General features: G+C 38.0%; 1 protein-coding gene across 1 annotated transcript; it reads left to right on the top strand.

Annotated features, from left to right (window-relative positions):
- Positions 1 to 306: 306 nt before the first annotated feature.
- Positions 307 to 1,161, top strand: LOC131658809 (uncharacterized). Its single transcript, XM_058928063.1, has 2 exons — positions 307 to 510; positions 796 to 1,161. Exons 1-2 carry the CDS (start codon positions 307 to 309, stop codon positions 1,159 to 1,161), a joined length of 570 nt encoding a protein of 189 aa, XP_058784046.1.
- Positions 1,162 to 25,377: the final 24,216 nt, after the last annotated feature.

Below are 25,377 nucleotides of genomic sequence, written 5' to 3'. Positions count from 1 at the left end.
TTATGAATGTTAAATGTGTGTTATTTTTGGGATTTTCATTTTATGGAAATCAACATGTGGCGCCCTTTTTCCTTATGCATGATTACTCTGAGATTGTATGTTATATTTGGGGTTAGAAAATGGGTGTTACATTAGTGGTATCAGAGCATGGTCGACTAGTTGGTCAGAGTCGTTAATGTCTTTATTCCTGTTGTATTAGATTTGTGTATCTGACACGGTCGATATTGTTTTGTCTGTTTTGGTTGTTGGTTGTCGTAGGACGATGGTTGCTGAAGGAATGATGATGCCATTGTTGATGCATTGAGGATGTTGGTTGGATCTCTTGGTCAATTTCCTCAAGCTAATGCTGGAAATCGGAATGGTGATGATGATGAGTATCGTGCTTTGGGGAAGTTTCAGAAGAACAATCCTCCTACCTTTGAGGGAGAGCATGAACCGGATAAGGCTCAAGCTTGGTTGAAAGCGATTGAGAAGATCTTTCGAGTTATGAATTGCACTGATGCTCAGAGAGTGCAGTTTGGTACTCACATGCTAGAGAAGGAAGCTGAGGATTGGTGGGGCAATATGGCTCAGAGGTTTGATGAGGAAGGTATTCAGGTTACTTGGGATCGTTTTTGCGGTCCATTTTTGGAAAACTATTTTCCGAAAGATTTCCGTGGAAAGAAAGAGGTGGAATTCCTTGAGTTGAAGCAAGGAAATGGTACTGTGGAAGAGTAATCTGCAAAGTTTCAAGAGCTTATCAAGTATTGTCCTCACTTCAATACTATGAATGCGGAACGATCTAAGTGTTTGAAGTTTGTTAATGGTTTGAGACCTGATATCAAGAAGGCGGTTGGTTATCAACAGATTTCTCGTTTTGCGGAGTTGATTAACAAGAACCGGATTTATGATGAGTATAGTAGGGAGAATGCTTCTCACTACAAGGCTATCATTGAGAAGAAAGGACAATATCATGAGAAACTGTATGATAATAAGAAGAAAACTGGTTTTGGTGGAAAGCCAAGTGGGGAAGGATCTAGTGCTCAGATCAAGTGCTTTAAGTGTGATGTTGAAGGACATCACGCTGATGAATGCAACAAGAGTTCGGTTAAGTGTTTCGAGTGTGATGATCACACTGAATCGCACTATGTTTCTGGCTCGAATATCACATGTTTTCCTTAGTTTTTATTATCATTTTCTCGTATTATGCTTGTATTTTCTTTGTTTTCAGGATTCTTGACCTTTCGGAGCCTTTAGTGAATAAACGAGCCAAAACGCCAAGAAAATAGGGTTTTCAAGAAAATTTGTACTTATGGCGTTCAGCACCGCGCCGGCCATAGAGGACGCCGTGACGTGGCCCACTCCATGATGGAGCCAACTGCCACGATCACACGATCTCGTCAGTTGCTCAGCACCGCGCCCGCGACCTTCACAAAGTGGTTCCCGCTCAGAAGGAGTTGAGGGGCATTCCTGTCCTTACGCACTTCCAGAATCCATTATATATAATTTTTCATTTTCATTTCCGTTTTCCATCCAAGCTTAGTACAAACTTAAGCCATATACTATCAGTTTCTGTAAAGTAGTAACCTCTTTACATCGGGGAGTTACTACGGTGTATATTGAGTTGTAATCGAGTCTTGGAGCACTTTGGTTGAAGTTTATCATACCAGCCTTCATTTTGTATCAGATTCAAACCTCCGATCGGAATAAGGTTTCAATTTAATTGCTTTATTTATCTTCTTGCTCTTACCATAGTCTACATGCTTTATAGACTCTAAATGCTCTTACCATAGTCTACATGTTTTATAGACTCGCACCCTTTTAATTACTTGCCCTTATCATAGTCTACATGTGTTATAGACTCACACTTATTATGTTTGGCTAAACTATAAAGGTTTGAATGTAATGATTGTCATCATGATTGTGTTCCAAATGTCATGTTAGTGAAAATACTCTAGGGATGTTTTGCTTTTAACTTAAGTCAATTTGTGTTTAAATGTTTATTGGGTAAGATCGAAAGTCGTCCATATCAAAGATATGACTTTATTATTATTTAACCAAACAAAAGAAGAGAAAGCGATTTGGTTTGTTAAATAGGAATAATTAACTCTTTTTAGAAATCGATTTTGAAACTATTTTCGGACGCGTTTGTAGGTTTGAAATCTGACTCTTGGTCAAAAACCAAGAGTCTCTTTAAGTTAATCTTTCCAAGTCAAAATTACTTTTCTGTTAATCCAAAACTATCAATTTCTTAAAAATAGATTTTCCTCTTTAACGCGGAAGGCACCCTTTATATGTGACAATAAAGGAAGTTAAATTAAAGAGTAAATTCGGTTCTTGGTAGCCAAAAGCTACAAGTTCCTGTTAAATTGATTCTTTGCTACGAATAGAAAACACTGCCCCATGAGTCGTTTCATTTATGCATGTCTGGATTATAGTCTGACTTCATGATTTACATTCTAACCTGTCGCTTAAACTGTTATTCACTTCGCTCACTTACCTTGTTGCACTGCACTCACAATAATATTCTTGTTCACGTTAGATAAGCACCTTAGCAATATAGTTGATAGATTGACGATTGGTCTCTGTGGTTCGATAATCTTATATATTACTTCGATAGGCCGTGCACTTGGAGTTCTATATTAAGGCTATACGTTTGTCATACGAGATCTTCTCCCGATGTTGAGTCATAGATCGTGCGAGATCTCTTTCCTTTTAGTCTTGAAGATCGTACAAGATCTTCTCCCGATGTTGAGTCATAGATCGCACGAGATCTTTTCCCCTTTTGTCCTGAAGATCGTACGAGGTCTTCTCCCGATGTTGAGTCATAGATCGCACGAGATATTTTCCTTTCTGTCCTGAAGATCGTACGAGATCCTCTCCTGTTGTCGAGTCGATGTTGAGTCATAGATCGCACGAGATCTTTTCCTTTCTGTCCTGAAGATCGTACGAGATCCTCTCCTGTTGTCGAGTCGATGTTGAGTCATAGATCGCACGAGATCTTTTCCTTTTTGTCCTGAAGATCGTACGAGATCCTCTCCTGTTGTCGAATCGATGTTGAGTCATAGATCGTACGAGATCTTTTCCTTTCAGTCTTGAAGATCGCACGAGATCCTCTCCTCGTGTCGAGTCGATGTTGAGTCATAGATCGTACGAGATCTTCTCCTTTCAGTCATTGTCTCATATAACCATTCTCTTTGAAAACCTGTGTTGGCACCTTGGCTATGTTACATACTACCACCATTCAAATCCATTACTCACCGTAATTTTTCGCCAGAAAAACAAAAATTCTCTTTCCCCAGCAGATATCAAAGCAAAAACAAAAAAATAAGGATATCATTTACACCATCTTCTCTTTAGGACAAATTTCTGGTACTCTGATATTTAATCTTCTTCTACCTCGAATGTTCGAAAGGCTAGCGTCAATCTCACCTTCAGGTTTAAGAAGATTAAATAGGGGCAGCTGTCATACCCCAAATTTGTCCTACCCCTAATTAATTTTTTTAACTGGCTTATAAATTTGCATTTCATCTGTATACCTTCCATTAGGTCATCTAACATAACTCATGCATCATTAATCAATAATTCAGAATTGGAATCAAGGATCTTGAAAAGATAGGGTTCACCTATACTTCGAAACTTGCAACTGGTCCTTATTTCAAGAGCTTGGGTAGAGATGTGGCGAGTTTTCTAAGGTTCATCATCATTGAGGTTTCTCAGAGTTAACCAAAAGGAACTTGTTTTATTACTTGGGTCACGAGGCATTGGTCAAGAAAGAAGGATGGGAATTCATTTGGTTTCATTCACAGTGTATCGATGATGAAATCCATTCACGGTGTATGGACGAGAATGGTGACTAAAGGTCATTTTTGAGCCTTTTATATTCATATCATATGATTCATTTCAAGATTGGCATTGGCAAGAAGAATAGTTGAGAGAAAATATTTTTAAAGCTTCATATAAAAAGAGAGTTTTCATTGTAACACTAAGGTTCATTTGGTTTATGTCCATCAAACAATATCACCTGTGATACAAGATAACTTTCGGATTTCATTCAAGGATTTGAATTGAAATATTGAGATTACAAGGAAGAAAGGCTAAAAAAGGTTTCAAATGGTACAAAGTGAAGAGAATCCTTGTCAAAATTGTACAAGATCCTGTTACATCTACATTACATTACAAGCTATGGTGTTCCTAACCCTAAGCTTTATCATGAGTATATTTCTTCAAGCTTTCATCCATCACCTTTTGTCCATGTGAATAAATTCACAACCTGTACAAACATACATGCATATACTTTCAATCATGTCCAGAAATCCAAATTCCATTAAGGAACCATTACATTACACATTCCATTGAAAATTACAAAAAATTACACTTTTGACCTACAGTTGACCGAAGTCAACACATCTCCATCAGACCTATTGCTTCGGCTGAAACTTCAAGGCCATTTATGCTTCCTCATCATCATCCATCATGTTGCTCATTAATCTCCAAGGTTGTTTTCATACCACAAGGCTTGCTACATGATCATGTACCTGCAACATCTTGACACATCAAATGGCAGCACACATGACATTCAATGACCAAAACAGAACCAAGTCCAGTTCAATATCATTCAATACTAAACTAGCAGTTCATAATCCAAAGCATTCAGTCTAACTTCTGACAAGAAATTCAAAGCAAGTTCACATCATAAACAGCACCTGCATTTCGAAACCAAAAACAATCCTAACATCAATATCAGTTAACCCTTTACTAACTCAATTCAAACCATACATTTCATACACAGTTCCAAACTTGTTCTGCATTACTAAAACCAGAGAGAAAAGAAGTCTTATACAAAAGACCTACATAATCAAATTCAAACAAAATCAACATCAAACCCATTCAGCCCACTGCCCACTGTTTTGAACCAAATCCATTATTAATAGTCCCTTAACCGAATTGTCCTCACCAAGTACATAACAGTTTTATCATTAGCATTCAATTTCCATAATGATTAACTAACAGATTCTTCTAACCTATAACCATCCTAACAGAATTAAAAAATTCTCTAACAAACTTTCAAACACTTGTAACTACCCCTAACCGAATCTCTAACCAACTTCCAACATTCACTAACAGAATTTCCTAACTTTCAACTAACCTAACCTCCAATCTATTTCAATCAAGTCAAACAGGAAAACTAACAAACTCTCAAATCTAAAACTAACTTCTAACTATCTAACAGAACTGCCCAACAGAATAACTAAAACCCCAACAACTAACAGAATTTTAACAACCAATTTCTAACAGCTCTAACCACCTTCTAACAGAGCTAACAGATTCAGAATAGAAAATCAGAGAAAAGAGAGTTGAGTTAACCTGAGAATTGGCTCTATAAAATGAGGTCTCTGCTTCATTTCAAAGGTCCACGATTCTTCATCACCATCTCCACCATTCTCCTCAATCATCATCAGTCTCCACAACCCCACCTGCTTCACTCCATCACCTTTTCCACTTCTCATCCTTCATCATCATCCTCATCATCTTCATTCTCTCTGAAACTTCTGACTCTCCACCATTCCTCGATCCATTCTTTCACATATCTTCATCATCTCCACCACTTTTTTCCATCGCTAACCACCTTCATCTCTCATACTCTGCAAAATCTCCACCATTCTTCATCTGTAACAAGCTCTCTCTTGAATTGACAAGCATCTTCAATCTCTCTCGATCTCTAATCTTCAATCATCAAGAACACCAAATCATTCATCACGGCTTCAGTCATCTCAACACTGCAATAACAAATCAATCTCCGTTAAGAGTTTGCGACTTCAGAAACCAAAAAAAGGCAACAATCTTTAACTCGAGTTTAGCGTACGGTTCTGAGCTTCACCTGCAAATTTTCGAAAGCGTAGCATCGATACGCAACTCTGTTTGGACAAGCTCATAGATTCTTCAACGAACATCACCGAATCTTCATCGCGACTTGAATCTCCATCATCAGGCTTCAATAGAGCGGAGAGACGGGACGAGATCGAAGTAAAGCAATCGAAGCGAACCGAGAAAGAAGAGACGAGAGTGTGAACGAAGGCGGAAACGCGCGTTTGCTTGGCGGCGATGTGGCTGAAAGCTTCGTCGGAGATTGGGAAGGCCGTCGCGCCGTTTTGAATTCGTAAAGAGGGAGAAGAGACTTTCGTTTGGGAAGCTAATGCGTCGCAACCAGGTGAACCCTAATTCCCCTCTATTCCTTATTCCTTTTTTATTTTCAATTAATTGTTTTATTTTACTTAATCCAATTTTGATTAATAAAATCTGAAAACAATCAATTGGATCATAAACATTGGGCTCACGAATTTGGCATCACACCCCACTGAGCCCATTCACCCCCATCTTTTTGCACAAAATCTGAAAACAAACTGAATTCATGGGCCCGAGCTGCTATGCACACCCCGTTGGCCCATGTTGCATTTTTATTTCTGCTGAAAAATAATCTGTTTGGGCCAATTCAATGGGCCTGCGCCCTATCCCTTACTTACACCATCATTTTAATCATACACCCCCTGTTTCCATTTTGTTTGATTAGTATTTTAGGTTTTAATTAGATTTTTTCCTATTTCTTTTAGATGATAAAAACGCTAATTTTCTTCCTTTTATTTTTAGACTTCAACATAATTTTTGACATAAAAAAGAATCATCACAAAAATATTAGTTTTAGGCTAATTGTTTAGTCTTTTTACTTGATTTAGAATTCTTTTCTCTTTCATAAAAATCAATATAAAAATAGTAGTATTTTACTTCATTTTGTACTATATTTTGACTTGTTACTTCATGCTTATGTGTAACTTTGTACCATTGTATCATTCTTCATTTTTGTCTCTAATTGTGACTTTATTTTCATGTCTCCTTTAATCCTAACCTTAGGTAAAAACAATGATAATTCTAGGCTTAGAAATTAGGCTAGTCCCCCTCTTTTCATTCTTTTTCTTTTACAACTTTAATCCACCTAATAAATATCCAAATAAAATCCCTTTAAAAAATACAAAGAAAACACATAAAACATTAATAAAAAAGTGAAAATCATTAAAAAGGGAATGGAAGCTTGAATCTCCCTTGCTTTAGGGAATCATTCGAGTGCTTGGATCTCCCTTGCTTTAGGGAACCATTCGGGCGTAAGTTCCCAAATTCTAAAAGACACAAACCAAAGAGTAACTCGAGTTTCCCTTGCCTTAGGGATTTCCTCGAAACACTCAAACTCTCTCTCTTCTCTCCTTTCTTAAGGGCATTGTTATCTCCGCTCTATTGCATCCTAGGCGATCCCTTATGCAAGAGCGCAAGCGTTAACTCCGCCCAACTAAAAAACACACAAACAAACAAAACTATGGAGCCGAACTACGACGCTCTAATTCCCGAAAAGGATACGTAGGCATCAAGTCGCGGGGCTTGAACGAGCACATTTGTAAATAATTCCTTCTTTTCCCCGCATTTCTTTTTGCATGCATTCGCATATAGACATAGACATAGTACACACCCTTTAGATAGAAACAAACATAGGTGGATACCATCGAGTACGATGGGCGCGAGGGGTGCTAATACCTTCCCCTTGCGTAACCGACTCCCGTGCCCTATTCTCTGGTCGAAAGACCTTGTTCTTATTCTGAGTTAGGTTTCTTGGTATTCCTTTCCATTATGGGATAAATATATTGGTGGCGACTCTGTTCATTTTTCGCGAGCGTGCGACAACGTTACAGACCCATCAAGTTTTTGGATGGAATGAGAGCACTCGGGATTGAGCCGAGTATCAGGTATCTGTGCAACCAACTTGGATGGAATGATTATGCTGATGATGTCCACAAGACCTACAGGAACCTTACTCTGGAGTTCCTTAGCTCCTTAGACTATAACCCATGGGTGGGTGAAGGAGATGACTGAGGGAGGATTAACTTCTGAATGTTTGGCACTGAGTACACCCTGAACATCAAGGAGTTTGGGGATTTACTTGGTTTCCAAACTAGACCAACCGCCATCACTGAGATGCCACTGAATTACTTTTTGAGCAGAAATATTGACAAATTCTGGCAGGACATTACTGGTGGAGCTAGCCTTGACCCTTCTGCCCAACTGTCAAGGAAGATCCATAATCCAGCTTTCCGATACTTTGAGATGATCCTTTGCCACACATTCTTTGGGAGAAGCTATGGTGACCACCTAGTCACTGTTGAGGAGGTCTTATTCCAATACAGTGCCAACCAGTCCAGACCCATCGCTAGTGGAGGTTTTCTGATAGAGAGCTTAGACCAGACTACCAGATCTACTGCTGGATTCATACATTCCGGAGGGAATGTGACACAGATAGCTTCCGCTCTGGGCTTGGACAGGATGTTATTTCAGCTGACACCGTACTGTGGGTATACCTTTGTGGATCTAGATTTTTGTATGGATCGTGGACTCATGAGGAGACCCTCCTTCCATCCATATCAGTATAGGTTTCTCATCGATGATCAGACAGTTTACACCTTTACCCTGCCAGACCCTCAGATGACATGTGTTTCCAACCCTACCAACTAGAACTATTCTGTGGACGGTTGGGGTGAGACATCGTATTCGACTTCTGAGTACACCCCTGGCCCTGAAGACCCCATTCTTGAGTACACTCCTGGCCATGAGAATCCCATTCCGGAGTACACACCCGGACCCGAGGTTGTGTACACTACTGCTCTTACTAACAACCTCAATTTGCAGGAACCTGACATCCGCACTCTACTGATCTCTATGCGCTCCGAGATAGCCACGCTCCGCAACGAGGTGGCTGGCCTTCATTTACAGTTGGAGCTGAACAATGCCTCCTTTGCTGGTGAGTTAGATGATCTAGCTCACAAGATGGCAGAGATTCGACGCCAGTTGACTGAGCTGCGTGGCCCAGACCCTCCTGCAGAGCATCCTCCCGGTTGGTGATAGATCTATGCTGTTCACGAGATCTCTTGTCTTTATATATATATATATATATATATATATATATATATATATATATATATGTGATTTCCCTTTTATATATATATATATATATATATATATATATATATATATATATGTGTGTGTGTGTTTTTTTTTTTTTCACATACATATACATATGTATATATATTTGAAAAACCAAATATAAAAATATAAAAGAATATATATATATATATATATATATATATATATATATATATATATATATATGTATATATATTTATATATATATATATATATATATATATATATATATATATTTATATATATATATATGCATATATACATATATATTCTACAAAAAATATATATATGCTAGGTACACCGCCAAGATGAAAGAGAAGGGGCCCAAAAGCCAAAAAAGAGACAAAAATCCGGCCCAGCCAGTTCTGAACTAGCCGCGCCCGCGACGAGCCTGCCGCGGCCGCGGTGACGCAACGGTCACCTAACGGCTAGTTGCTCGAAAACCACCCCATTATTCCCTTTTTTCCACTTCTAATCCCATTTTTTTCCATTCCTAACCCCCCATAACTCCCATTATCATCCATAACTACTCCACCACATTAATTCTCACCATAAATAATCATCAACCACCACTTTCTTTCACTACCTATAAATACCCCCTCTATTCTATTTTTTTCTCACACCTTCACTATATCTACATTCCATAACCTCCCTACTCTCTTTACATTCATTCCTAAGAAGATCCCATGGAGTATCAAGGCTACATTTTGCGAGAAGGAAAGCAGGGCGAAAAGCAACGTCAACTACTTAAGAAGTTGCTAACTACACCAATCCACTCCACCAGGTATATCGATGAAAACTCTCTTTATTCTCTAGGGATATACCATAGTGTTTTCTTCCTTCTCGACAAACTAGGCATGCATGATATATTTGCCACTCAAGCACCCACCTACCCTAGGCTGACATTCAAATTTCTTAGTTCCTTAATTTATAACGTCTCGCCTAACACTGCTAGCACCGTAGGTGGAGTGAAATATAGAATGTTTAACGTTGAATATGACTACTCCACCGACGGTCTAGCAGCCATGTTAGGGTTGCCTTATGGGGAGGGTGCTATTTGTGAAGCACCCTTGGACACGGATTGGGCATTCGAAGCATTTTGGGCCAGGATCACTATACAAAATGCAAACTCTTTTGATGGCCTACTTGCTTCACATATCCCCAATCCCGCCCTTCGTGTTTTTCGCTTCCTTCTAGCATCCACCATCTTCGCTCGGGAAAACCCGAACAAGGTGAATGCTAAAGAGCTAATTATCATGCAAAGCTGCCTACCCGACACCAAAGTTAATCCGGTCCCATTTATGATTGCCCATATGCACCATGTTTTAAGAAAAGGTGGACCGATTTCCTTTGGTGGCCTGGTTACTTCTATTGCTCATGCCATTGGTTTGGACACGGAGCTTGCCACACTTGAATCACTTCCCCCTCGTGCTGCAAATCTTAAGTTTTTAAAGGATATGCGTTTATTTAAGACGAGGCCGGAAGGTGGTTATTACCTTATGGTTGGTGGTGCCGCCGTACCCAGTATTGTTATGCCTTGCACCCGTCATACTGATATCAGATTTGAGCGCAACTGGACCTATGATCTAAAAGCTCCTGCTTTTATTGGTCCATTGCCCCCAAATCTACCTACAGATGAGGGTAACAACACTGATGATGAGTTCGACTACCGGACACAGGAACCACCCCACTTTTCACCATCACACACTGCACCCTCTTCTTCTAACCCTCATGCAGGTACCGCTCCTAGTTTCCATGTCACTGAGGACATGTGGCGTGAGAACATGGCCCGAGAGGCCCAGAGGGATACCCTTCTTGCTACCATGCAGCAACAGGTGGCAGATAACATGGCCTTCATGCAAGCATCCCAATTGCAGAATGCCCGCTCCTTGTAAACTATTATGGAAAGTCAACTGGATTTCCAGAATGAGCAGTTGATCGGTAAAATAGCAAGTGTACTATTTTTACCGATGTAGTAATAAGTGAATAAATTTTCCCAAGTATCGAACTCGCGGACTGCGTAGGAATTATATGTTTCAGAATAGTGCAATGGAATAAAAAGTCATCAGGGTGTTTGAATTTGATTGTTTAATTCAAATAACAGCTTAAGTAAAAATAAAAGACTTAAATGTTTTGACTAATGAAAATGTACGAGATTAGTTAGGATAGATGTATGAATTGCTCTGTAATGAAATAATTACCAATTAACATATTGACTTTAGAAATTCTCAACTATCAACACCGAACATTGATTTTTCCTAATTCCTTAGTGAAAAACTTCTTGAGATTAAAACCCTCTTTCAATTCCTTAACAAGATAATTTTATATCAAGATTCTATAAGACATAGCCCGGATAATTTGATCGCTACACATCAAACCCTCATTCCTAAGTGATTCTCAATTATAGTGTTATGATTAAAAAAAGCATTGAGGTAGTTTGTCCGACCAAACCCCAACCGTAAATCAACACATATATTTTCCAATATAATGAAGCAATAAGAACTTTTAATCATAAACTGAATTTCATAAAGATAATCCGAAAACAACGGTAAATATTATTCATTACATCACATGATGAAGGGACATCATCCTAACAAGTAAATAGTTTAGCTACTCATGGCAATTGTCAAGATAACAGAAATTAAGGATGAAGACATTACAATAAGATGAATAGGAATTGATCTTCAATCGCGGATGCTCTTGAAGATTTCTTCGCTTCAAACCCTAGTGCTTCCAATCCTCTTTTCACGTTCTCCGACCGTCAAAAAGTGATTTTCTCTTTTCCAAACAGTGACTAAATATCTCTCAGCAATTATTCTCCTTCGAAAAGTCCATAATGCCCTTTCTTAAGTGACTGATTCCAAGAGTTGAAAACAAAACTTTTTCTGCCCGCACGTCTGACACGGCCGTGTCATGACACGGGTGGCCGTGTCACAGCTCTGTCTCGCCAAAAACCCACTTTTCCTTGACTTGAATCGTGCCCTGTTCCTGCAAAACTTAAACACTACCAATACAAGATCAAAAGCAATAGAAAACCAACAAAAACTAGAAAATACAACACACCAAACTCAAATATGAAAATTAGCAAAACTAAAAAGAACTATACTAAAACGACTTAAACTACCACCGAATGAAGTGCTTTTCCATTGATCCGAACATAGAAACGAGGTGAAATTGGTGGCCGACCAGCAGCACCGTCACCAGACCACATATGCTAGTCACTTCCGATTGATGGAAGCTACCCAAGGTACCCTCCTTGGTAGGACACAAGAGCTACAACCGGCAAATGCCGTTTTGATAGAGAGGATGGAGCAGCTAGCCTTGGGAAGAGAGCGCCGTCGTCGTAGCTGTAGCCGTCGTTCCGACTGTCCCACCCAGGACGGTGAGGGCGCTAGTGGACCCCACTAGCATTTTCAGATACCTCCTACCTATCTTATCTTGGAACATTGGGGACAATGTCCGATTTAAGTGTGGGAGGAGCATTTATCACTTTCATTTCCCGCTTTCACTTCCCTTCAGTATGTTTTGTTTTGTTAATTAATAAAATGCATGTGATAGACGAGTCCTTATGCGTAGTGTATACCCTTTCCCCCACCTTTTTTTAGACTTACAAAAAAAAAATTTCCAAAGGAAATTATGGTTGTTTTTAAGGATTTGGGCTATGAGACAGGTTCTAGATAGGGTTTGTTTTGTCTTAGGTACTCGTTTTTTCGAAAAATTGTTATCGTTTTAGCACCTTAAGCTTTATGATCTAGTTAGATTAGACCCTCTTTCTTCCCATTATGCTATGACTGTAAATAGACTGTACATATAGGTCCTTAAGTAGTTTATCTTAGCAGTCAGCTCCGGCCTAAGCATGCTTTAAGTATAGGATCGATGAATATAAGTGAATGATCTCTATTTTGCCTAAAAATTTAAATATATATATATATATATATATATATATATATATATATATATATATATATATATATGTGTGTGTGTGTGTGTGTGTGTGTGTGTGTGCAACTATGAGTTGGGTAATTCTCACAAGATTACTTAACTCGAGATTGTTGTAAGCACCAATAAAAACAAAGAAAAAAATTATTATAAAAGGCACACCCAGTGTAGTTGGTCCAGAGGTATCTGGTGTTGGACTTGGTAGGGTGGACTACGGTCCGATCCCCCGCAGCTACGAGTAGGTGAAATAAAAAGGGGTTACACCAACTCTGGTACCAGAGCCTCGTTACTTGAGATCAGAGTCATTAACCGGTCACTATACCATGAGCACGTACGGATAACGGGCTTAATGTGATTGCACCTGAATGAAAAAGGACCTCGTACTAAAAAGAGTCTTAGCATAGTAGGATATTCGGGGTCGGTTTGCATACTTATGAGGCTTATGTTCGCATTCTTGCGTTTAGTGTTGTTACGATACCCTTAGTTCGGATAGCTAGTGCCTAGCAACACACCCTTACTCGAACTTAGAAGCCCTCTTTGCCCAAAACTTGTAAACACCAGAACTTAGAAGCCTTCTTTTCCCAAAACCTATAAACACCAGAACTTAGAAGCCCTCTTGCACCAGAGCCCCGTTACTTGAGATCAGAGTCGCTAACCGGTCACTATACCATGAGTACGTACGGATAACGGGCTTAATGTGATTGCACCTGAATGAAAAAGGACCTCGTACTAAAAAGAGTCTTAGCATAGTAGGATATTAGGGGTCGGTCTGCATACTTATGAGGCTTATGCTCGCATTCTTGCGTTTAGTGTTGTTACGATACCCTTAGTTCGGATAGCTAGTGCCTAGCAACACACCCTTACTCGAACTTAGAAGCCCTCTTTGCCCAAAACCTGTAAACACCATAACTTTCCTTCATCTACTTTTAAAGAGTTGTTGCTTGAGGACAAACAAGGTCTAAGTGTGGGAGGATTTGATCGCACTGAATCGCACTATGTTTCTGGCTCGAATATCACATGTTTTCCTTAATTTTTATTATCATTTTCTTATATTATGCTTGTATTTCCTTTGTTTTCAGGATTCTTGACCTTTCGGGGCCTTTAGTGAAGAAACGAGCCAAAACGCCAAGAAAATATGGTTTTTCAAGAAGATTTGTACTTGTGGCGTTCGACACCGTGCCGACCATGGAGGACGCCATGACGTGGCCCACTCCATGATGGAGCTAACTGCCACGATCACACGATCCCGTCAATTTCTCAGCAACGCGCCCGCGGTGGGGCTACCGGGCCCGCGGCCTTCACAAAGTGGTTCCCGCTCAGAAGGAGTTGAGGGGCATTCCTGTCCTTATGCACTTCCAAAATCCATTATATATAGTTTTTCATTTTCATTTTCGTTTTCCATCCAAGCTTAGTACAAACTTAAGCCATATACTATCAGTTTCTGTAAAGTAGTAACCTCTTCACATCGGGGAGTTCCTACAGTGTAGATTGAGTTGTAATCGAGTCTTGGAGCACTTTGGTTGAAGTTTATCATACCAGCATTCACTTTGTATCAGATTCAAACCTCCGATCGGAGTAAGGTTTCAATTTAATTACTTTATTTATCTTCTTGCTCTTACCATAGTCTACATGCTTTATAGACTCTAAATGCTCTTACCATAGTCTACATGTTTTATAGACTCGCACCCTTTAATTACTTGCACTTATCATAGTCTACATGTGTTATAGGCTCGCACTTATTATGTCTGGCTAAACTATAAAGGTTTGAATGTAATGATTGTCATCATGATTGTGTTCCAAATGTCATGTTAGTGAAAATACTTTGGGGATGTTTTGCTTTTAACTTAAGTCAATTTGTGTTTAAATGTTTATTGGGTAAGATCGAAAGCCGTCCATATCAAAGATATGACTTGATTATTATTTAACCAAACAAAAGAAGCGAAAGCGATTTGGTTGGTTAAATAGGAATAATTAACTCTTTTTAGAAATCGATTTTGAAACTATTTTCGGACGCGTTTGTAGGTATGAAATCTGACTCTTGGTCAAAAACCAAGAGCCTCTTTAAGTTAATCTTTCCAAGTCAAAATTACTTTTCAGTTAAGCCAAAACTATCAATTTCTTAAAAATATATTTGTCTCTTTAACGCGGAAGGCACCCTTTATATGTGACAATGAAGGAAGTTAAATTAAAGAGTAAATTCGGTTCTTGGTAGCCAAAAGCTACAAGTTCCTGTTAAATTGATTCTTTGCTACGAATAGAAAACACTGCCCCATGAGTCGTTTCATTTATGCATGTCTGGATCATAGTCTGATTTCATGATTTACATTCCAACCTGTCGCTTAAACTGTTATTCACTTCGCGCACTTACCTTGTTGCACTGCACTCACAACAATATTCTTGTTCACCTTAGATAAGCACCTTAGCAATAGAGTTGATAGATTGACGATTGGTCTCTGTGGTTCGATAATCATATATATTACTTCGAAAGGCTGTGCACTTGCAGTTCTATATTTAGGCTATACGTTACAGACCCATCATGTGACAAGATAGGTCACAAAGCTGTTGATTGCAAACTTGGTGCGTGTGTGACTTGCTACAATTATGGAGAGCAAGGGCACATTAGTACCAAATGTGACAAACCAAAGAATGATCAAACGAAAGGGAAAGTGTTTGCATTGTCTGGAGCGGAGGCTTCTACCAATGATAGGCTAATTCAAGGTACTTGTTTTATTAATGGTACACCTTTGGTTGCTATTATTGATACCGGTGCAACACATTCTTTCATTTCTTTGGATTGTGCTAAGAGATTGAATCTTGTGTTATCTGATATGCGTAGAAGTATGGTTATTGATACACCTTCTATGGGTTCTGTTTCTACTTCTTATGTGTGTTTGAATTGTCCGTTGAATATCTTTGGTAGAGATTTTGGGATCATTTTAGTTTGTCTTCCGTTAGAGCAGCTTGATGTGATTTTGGGTATGAATTGGTTGGAATTTAATCGTGTGTATATCAACTGTTTTGATAAGACGATTATTTTTCTGGAGATTGGTGTTAAGGAAGATTTGTTTTTGTCTGCTAAGCAAGTTGATGAATCTGTTCAAGATGGGGTAGAATTGTTTATGTTGTTGGCAACCTTAGATGTGCATGAGAAGAGAAAAATTTAGGAATTGCCAATAGTTTGCCGAGGTATTTCCTGAAGATGTAGGTGATTTACCGCCAGAACCTGAAGTTGAGTTTTCGATTGGTTTAATTCCTGGAACTAGTCCTGTATCGATGGCTCAATATAGGATGTCTGCTTCTGAGTTGAAAGAGTTGAAAAGTCAACTTGAGGATTTGTTGGAGAATAAGTTTATTCATCCTAGTGTATCACTGTGGGGTGCACCTGTTTTGTTGGTTAAGAAGAAGGAAGGTTCTATGAGGCTTTGTGTTGATCATAGGCAATTGAACGAGGTGACGATTAAGAACAAGTATCCACTTTCGAGGATTGATGATTTGATGGATCAGTTGGTTGGAGCTTGTGTGTTTAGCAAGATTGATTTGAGGTCTGGGTATCATCAGATTCGTGTGAAGGCGGAAGATACTCAGAAGATTGCTTTTAGAACGAGGTATGGTCATTATGAGTATTCTGTTATGCCGTTTGGTGTGACTAATGCACCTGGTGTATTCATGGAGTATGTGAATAGGATTTTTCATGATTATCTTTACAAGTTTGTGGTTGTGTTTATTGATGATATTTTGATCTATTCTAAGAGTGAAGATGATCATGCTGAGCATTTGAGAATTGTGTTATCGGCGTTGAAGGAGAAGAGGTTGTTTACTAAGCTTTCTAAGTCTGAATTTTGGTTGAGTGAAGTTAGTTTCCTTGGCCATGTGATTTCGAGTGGAGGTATTTCAGTTGATCCGTCGAAGATTGAGGGTGTATCTCAATGAGAAGCTCCTAAGTCTGTTTCTGAGATTAGAAGTTTTCTTAGTTTGGCTGGTTATTATAGGAAGTTCATTGAGTGATTTTCTAAGTTATCTTTACCGTTGACGCTGTTGACTAGGAAGGGTCAAGCTTTTATTTGGACTTCGCAATGTGAGGCGAATTTTCAAGAGCTTAAGAGAAGGTTGACTACGGCTCCTATTTTGATTTTGCTGGATCCGTTAGAACCGTTTGTTGTGTATTGTGATGCTTCATTGTTGGGTTTGGGAGGTGTTTTGATGAAAAAAGGGAAAGTGGTAGCTTATGCTTCAAGGAAACTTAAAGTTCACGAGAGGAATTAACCGACGCATGATTTGGAGTTGGCCGTCGTTGTGTTTGTGTTGAAATTTTGGAGGCATTACTTGTTGGGATCAAGATTTGATGTTTTTAATGATCACAAGAGTTTAAAGTATTAGTTTGATCAAAAGGAATTGAATATGAGGCAACGAACATGGTTGGAATTCTTGAAATATTATGATTTTGGTTTGAACTACCATCCTGGAAAAGCGAATGTTGTAGCCGATGCGTTGAGTAGGAAATCACTACATATGTCTATGTTGATGATTCAAGAATTGGAATTGTTGGAACAATTTAGAGATTTGAGTTTGGTTTAGGAAGCGACGTCTTCGTGTGTTAAGCTTGGTATGTTGAAGCTTACAAGCGGTATTTTAAATGAGATTCGAGAAGGTCAGAAATCAGATTTGAAACTGGTTAACATTATGACATTGATTAATCATGGAAAAGGTGGTGATTTTAGGATTGATGAGAATGGTATTATGAGGTGTCGTGATCGAGTTTGTATTCCGGATGTTGCGGATTTGAGAAAGAGAATTCTTGAGGAAGGCCATAGAAGTGGTTTGAGTATTCATCCCAGTGCTACAAAAATGTATCAAGATTTGAGGAAAATGTTTTGGTGGCAAGGTATGAAGAAGGATATAGCAGAATTTGTTTATTCATGTTTGACTTGCCAAAAGTCAAAGATTGAACATCAAAAGCCGTCTAGTTTGATGCAACCGTTATCTATTCCTGAGTGGAAGGGGGATAGTATCTCTATGGATTTTTTTTCGGGTTTGCCGAGAACATCGAATAATTGTGAGGCAATTTGGGTCGTTGTGGATAGATTGACGAAATGGGCTCATTTTATTCCGATGAGGATGGATTATTCGATGGAAAGACTTGCTAAGTTATACATCGAGAGGATTCTGTGTTTGCATGGTATTCTGTCAAGTATCGTTTCGGATAGAGATCCAAGGTTTACTTCTAGATTTTGGGAAGGTTTGCAAAGTGCTTTGCGCACGAAGTTGCGTTTGAGTTCGGCGTATCATCCGCAAACTGATGGTCAATCGGAGAGGACAATTCAGTCGCTTGAAGATCTTTTGAGGTCTTGTGTTTTGGAACAAGGAGGAAATTGGGATAGTTTCTTAACTTTGATTGAGTTTACTTATAACAACAGTTTCCATTCTAGTATTAGAATGGCACCTTTTGAAGCTCTAATTATGGTAGAAGGTGTAGAACTCCTTTGTGTTGGTATGAATCGGGAGAGAGTGTTGTGGTTAGACCCGAGTTAATTCAAGAAACTACATATAAGATTAAGATGATTCAATAGAAGATGAAGGTTTCTCAAAGTCGTCAGAAGAGCTATCATGATAAGAGGAGGAAATCTCTTGAGTTTGAGAAGGATGACCATGTGTTTCTTCGATTTACGCCAATAACGGGTGTTGGTAGGGCATTGAAGTCGCGTAAGTTGACGCCGTGTTTCATTGGTCCTTATCAAATTTCGGAGAGGGTAGGTGAAGTGGCATATCGGATTGCATTGCCACCGTCTCTTTCTAATCTTCACGATGTGTTCCAGGTGTAACACCCTATTTTTATTAGATTTTAATGAATTAGGATATTTGATATTTGATAATTGTTTGTGTTTTATTTAATAAGTATTGAGTGATAATTATTTAATTGGGTGGTAATATGTGATTTAGCTAATTAATAAATAGTAGAATTATATTAGAAATTAGCTAAATGGGCTTAGTTGAGTGAGAAAGAGTATTGAGTGGGTTAAGCCCAAATGGGATAATGAGAGTTAAGAGAGAACTTTGTGTCATAACCTATTTAGAAAGAAAAGAGGAGAAAGATAGAAAGGAGAGAAGAAGAACATAGAAGAGAAGAAGAGGAGATTGGTAGATTTCATCAAGAGGGTGGATTAAGAGATAATGGTAAGGGTTAGAATCTAAATTCTTGTAGAATCTATGATTGGGTAATGTTGTATGTGTTAGAAAATGGGATTTCATTTTAGGGTATTTTCATAATTCATGAGATTTGTGTTGTTTGATGTTGTTTATGCTTAGAAATGGTAAAAATAACATGTAATAATGATTCCTTACTTGATTCCATGGGTGGGTTTTAATTTATAACATGTTTGATGAAAAGAATGTGAAAACCTAACTTTTGGGATTTGGATAGAATTCATAGATATGCATGATTAATGAAGTTTGATGAATCTAATGATACATTTAAGTGATATGTGTGTGAAATTCGTGTGCAAAGAATGAACTGAACTGTGAATTGAGTGATGGAATGAAAAGAGGGAACTATGCTGATTTCACACAGAAAACTCATTCTGCACTGTGTTCGCGACGCGAACAATGGTGGCGGTGCGAACTGAATGAATTCTGGAATGACTTGGTTCTGCCTTGTACTTCGCGGTGCGCACATGTGGATGCGGCGCGAACTGAGTGAATTTTTGAAGTACATTGTTTCTACCTTGTACTTCGCGGCACGACCATTGCTTGGCGGCGCAAACTGTGTTCAAAATTATTTTCTTGTTTGTTTGAGACTTGATTTGCATACCTATTACTTCTATATGTTCATTATGTGTTATTATTTGATTAATTAATATGTGTGAGGTATAATTGGATGTATTGTGTAATTGATTGCTAAATGATAATTGTGTTGAGATTGGATTGAATGGCATGTTGTGTAATATTGTGCAAAGTTGTGAAGATGTGATTGTGTAGTTTTAAGAGATAGAGAGATCTTCTTAAATGCATGAGTCTTGTTTTGTTGCATGTAACACCCTCCTAAACCCCGCGGAAATTTAAATAAATATATCAGAGTAAAACATAAACACAAGGGTGCCACAATTATTGAAAACAAATAAACCAACTAAGGTCAAAGTCATGCATTATTAGGAAACAATTTACCAAAACATAATCATATTTATCACAGCGGAATAAGAAACATCGTCAATACAACCAAATGGAAATATAATCCAACACCAAATAAAATAGAGTAATTTCATAAAACTCTAAAACTATCGTCCCCAAGTGTTACAAGATCAGAGTATGACCAACACAACCCAACGTAAACGGATAAACTCTACGAGTCATCCTCACCGAGCACTAATGCCGCTACTCCTCAATCTAAAAATGACAACATTTAAGGGTGAGTCTCATTCTCAATTAGTAAATGTTATGCAATTCATAAGCAACAAGCATCATAATATGTCGTTCACCCAATTATACATATTCCTATTCACAACTATTATTCATCAATTCGTACAATAATGGATTACGCCACATAACACAAAAATCCATTCAATCATGATATAACAGAATGCATATGACACAACTGACACTATGCATATGGTACCAATAAACCGTTGAATCAGTCCACCTAACGGATCTACGCCTCATCGAGATACGGACCACCGACACAAATTCCGCACAATGGGAATTATGTTCACCATCGATCCAAACATCACCGGGATCCATCACTGAATGCATATGAATGAATGGACACACATATCATACTTAAAAACATCACCGATCACGATGAATAACTCATCTCAACACCACACCACCAAATAAGTATGTACATGTTTCCAATATCATTCAAATAGCCATGCATTCACCACAATCATAATAATAATCACAGCCAATTCATCATCACATCAATTACATTGTCACACACATTTCATATGCACACAATGTTCAATTCTCATCAAGTAATTAAATCGAGTTTTAAATAAATAAAGTCGGCCACTTCCCATATTCATCGTTCATCATATAAAGCATTTAATTACTTGCACAACGCCCAAAACGGCACAAAGAAAGGATACACGGATCAAAAGATATGATATTTTAAAGTTTAGAAAAATATTCCCGCACAGCAAGGTTCGCTCAGTGACGCGAGGCAGAAGCGAATTCCTTCAGACCTCCGCTCAGCGAACCTCTAGCGACGTTAGACAAAAGCTAACCAGGTCGGGTCCCCCGCTCAGCGGACCTCCCTCCGCTTAGCGGACCTGCGATTTTACCAAATCTCAGGTCTGCGACAGACCTTGCGATTCCATCTATTTTCAGTCCAAAATCGAGTTTAAACAACATATACAGGCATACAATCATCATACATTCAATCATACACCACCAAACATCATTTAAACTCATTATTAACCAATAGAGCATACAAATTGCATCAATTCAATCCAAATTATAACACCCTAACCTAACAAATCCAATTATCTAATTGAACCAAACCATACATCAATCTACCTATCCCTTAAGACCACATAAAGATACTAAAAGGAAGAGTCCCCCCTTACCTCGATGAATTTCTTGAATGCTCTTCTACCTCCTCGCACTTTCGCTCCTCTCCCGTTTCACGTTCTTGCTTCTTTCTCTTCTTTTGCCCTTTTTGCCTTCTATTTTCTTATTCTCACAATTTTCCCTTATTAAAACAAAATAGAAAATATTTCAATAGGGCCTCACACTTAGCACCCCTCATTACTAATACCACATCAAGCCCAACTATTTTCTTCACAATTTCTTAATAATCCACTATTCTCTTCTTGTTCATTTACTCCATTATTTTCAAAAATATTCATAAACTAAATTTCAATTAAATAATTAACCAAAATTAAATTTATCTAATAATTTTAAAATACGGGTGTTACATTGCACACGTACACAAGCATGAGTCTTTGAAAGTGGCAATGTTGGGTAATCTCGCGAAGGTTATTTACTTGTCCCAAACCTAACGAGTATGTAGTTTGAAAGCTTAACGAGTATGGGGCTTTGAGGTGGTTATCTAGTCTAGAGAGGATGACAATCGGCATGACCGGAAATGATAACGGAGGGATCCACATGCATATCTCATAGAGTCACACTCGAGTCGCACGTGTCGGTGTGAAATGTTGTTATGTGTGGTTATGTGATATGAATGTGTGGATGTGAATTTGATTTATATGTATATATATATATATATATATGTGTGTGTGTGTGTGTGTGTGTGTGTGTGTGTGTGTGTGTGTGTGTGTGTGTGTGTGTGTGTGTGTGTGTGTGTGTGTGTGTGTGTGAAATGATGATTCATATGATATGAATTAGAGAAGGTAATGTGAATGTGATATATGTGAATAATACATATTTGATGTGGAATGTAAAATATATATATGTGTATGAGTGATATATGTGTAAATGTGTAATTCATTGATATAAGATGTTGTGAATTTGATTGTGATACATAATTGTATTAAACATGTTGACTTTATATTGAGGATCAAAGTATGTTTTGAGAAGAGTGATGAATTATGAAATGTATACTTATGTATGTTGCATTTTCCATTATTATATTTTCTATTTATAATTTAAATTCTCACCCTTCTGTTTGAATGTTGCCCTTTGTTGGTAACGTGCAGGTTCAGACGAGTAGTTGCTCGATTCGTGGCTTCATCGGAGAGCTCCGAGTTTCATTTTTTGATTAGGTAATGAGTCGATGCTCTGGTTATGTAACACTGGGTTAGGATTAGTGTGTTGAACTCATTTTTCCATTTGGATTTGTATCTTGATACTACCTTATGATTTCGCATGATATTTATTGTTGTTGTTGGAAGCCTTAGTGCCAAATATTTTGGATATGTTGTTATATTATCATTTGGATGATATTGAGACATGATCATGGTATGGGACATGGATCATTTATACAATGCATGAGTATTTGTGATTTCTGCTATGTATGCATATTTGATTTAAATTATGCCAAGTAAATGTGTTATATTGATGACCAGATGTATCTTATGTAGACGAATGTATTGTTTGTTGGTTTTTAAAAGCTTTTAGTTTTTGAAAACGTCGTTGTGACGCCCCTTGTTATATGCATGTTTACTCTGAGTAATTTTTTATGATTATTAATTGGGGTATTAGAAAGGGGTGTTACACCATGTGTCTCAATTGAGGAGGTAAATTGCGGATACATCGCATGATGTTCAATTAGATGATGTTCAATTAGATGATGTTCAAGTGAGAGATAATTTGACGGTTGAAACATCACCTATGCGAATTGAAGATCGAGAGGTGAATAAGCTTCATGGTAAGGAGATTTCTTTGGTGAAAGTGATATGGGGTGGAGTTGCCGATGGCAATATCACTTGGGAACTCGAGGATAAGATGAAGGAATCGTATCCGGAGATGTTTGTTTGAGGTAATTTTCGAGGCCGAAAATCTTTTTAGTGGGGGAGAGTTGTAACACCTTATTTTTATTAGATTTTATTTAATTAGGATTATTTGATGTTTGATAATTGTTTGTGTGTTTTATTTAATTATTGATTGAGTGATAATTATTTAACTATGTGGTATTGTGTTATTTAGCTAATTAGTATATGGTAGAATTTTATTAGAAATTAGCTAAATGGGCTTAGTTGGGTGAAAAAGAGTATTGAGTGGGTTAAGCCCAATAAGGTAATAAGAGTTACAAGAGAGTTTTTTGACTTAACCTAAAATTAGAAGAGAGAAAAGATAGAAAGAAGAGAAAGAAGCTAGAGAGGAGCAAAAGAGGGGATTTGTAGACTTTCTTGAAGAGGGTGGATTGAAGCTAGATGTAAGGGTTAGAATACAAGTTGATATAGATTATATGATTGGGTAATGTTTGTTGTGTATGCATTCTCTTCATCTTTGCAATTCCATGAAAATGTGTAAACCCTAATTTCTATGCTATTTTCTATGGATTTACATGCTTAAACATGATTTTGATGAGTGTTATGGGTTAATAAAGATTAATACTTGTTTTAATTGCTGTTTATTTATGACAGGAAGTGATTGTGAGTGGTGGGTGTGTGATTTCGCAGTGCTGTGCTTTTTCTGGTTTTTCTGCAAAATTGCATGTTCGCTAAGCGGACGTGAGCCCGCTAAGCAGATGCTGTTTGTTTTTCAAAAATAAAGAAGGCTCGCTAAGCAGAGTCAGTCCGCTAAGGGGAGCTCGGTTTGTAATTCGCTTCTGCCTACCGCCGCTTGATGGCCGCTGAGCGGACCCTGTTTTACAAAAAATTTCCAAACTTTGAAATGATGTATCTTTTGATTCGTAACTCCGTTTTATGCGCCGTTCAAAGCGTTAGGTAGCTATTGTGATGTTCTATTTAATAGTATAGGGTTGATTTGTACTTGATTGATTATTTATAATATTATTATATGAAATAACATGTAATTGTTTTATGTGCGTTATGTTTTGGTATGTAAAGAATATCAATTATTGGAATACGTTGTGTAGATATATTCATGATGTTTGTGATTGGATATATGATGGTTGTTATGCCTCGTTGCAATTGTTACCTTATTGTGTGAATCTTGTACAATTGGAGATAACTCAATGTGTGAATTATTGAGGTATGCGGTATGTTAAGATTTGTGTGAATAATCATAATTGCATATGTATTGAGATAATTGTACATGCATTCATGGTCGGCTTTATGGTGGAAACGGTGGAACTTTGGGTTCACAACTAGACGTTGATCCTTAATTTGGAAATAGGCGTAATGGCTTGATCTTGTCCGGATTGGAAGCGCGACTTCGATTCTAGATATTGCATCGGAAAGCGGTGAAACATTGGGTTCACTTGGTACCACATGCATTGAGTCACATTTGTTGCATTTCGAGTCACATTGTGTGCTATGTGATTGCCTTGTATACATGTGATTTGTTTTGGTGTGATGATTGGTATATGATATGTGAATTGCCTAATTGAGAAGTGTGATGAATTGTAAAATGTATGTTTGTTTATGTTGCATTTTGTAATACGGTGAACTGACTTTATTATCGATCGAAATGTCGCGGTTAAGCATGAGTCGCCACCGACTTTTATTTTATCCAAACAATATTCGGAAAGGCAAAAAGAAACGGAAAAAAAACCTTTTAAGAAATCTAAGTTCGGGGGGTAATTTATGCAAAGGGAAGGTGTAAGGCACCCTTTGCATCCATGGTTTTCCATGGGCTCTTAATTTGCTTTGCTTGCTCGTTTGTTTAGAAAATGTAGATGAAAGAGATAGGGACTTTAGCTCGTAAATGAGCGTAGCCCTTTTGAAAAATTATGAGAAAGAATATAATGAAAGTTTGAGCATTGCAAAGCAATTAGGGGCAATTACCTTAAACTCAGATGATAGGTCTCTTTTTAGCCTTTCAGAATGAAAGGGTCTATCCTTGCCATAAGAGGGCAGGAAG

Source organism: Vicia villosa, linkage group LG3 (genome assembly GCF_029867415.1).
Source record: "Vicia villosa cultivar HV-30 ecotype Madison, WI linkage group LG3, Vvil1.0, whole genome shotgun sequence".
Classification (NCBI taxonomy): Eukaryota; Viridiplantae; Streptophyta; class Magnoliopsida; order Fabales; family Fabaceae; genus Vicia; species Vicia villosa.
Note: the sequence above shows the minus strand (reverse complement) of the source record. Positions and strands in the feature narration are given on the sequence as shown.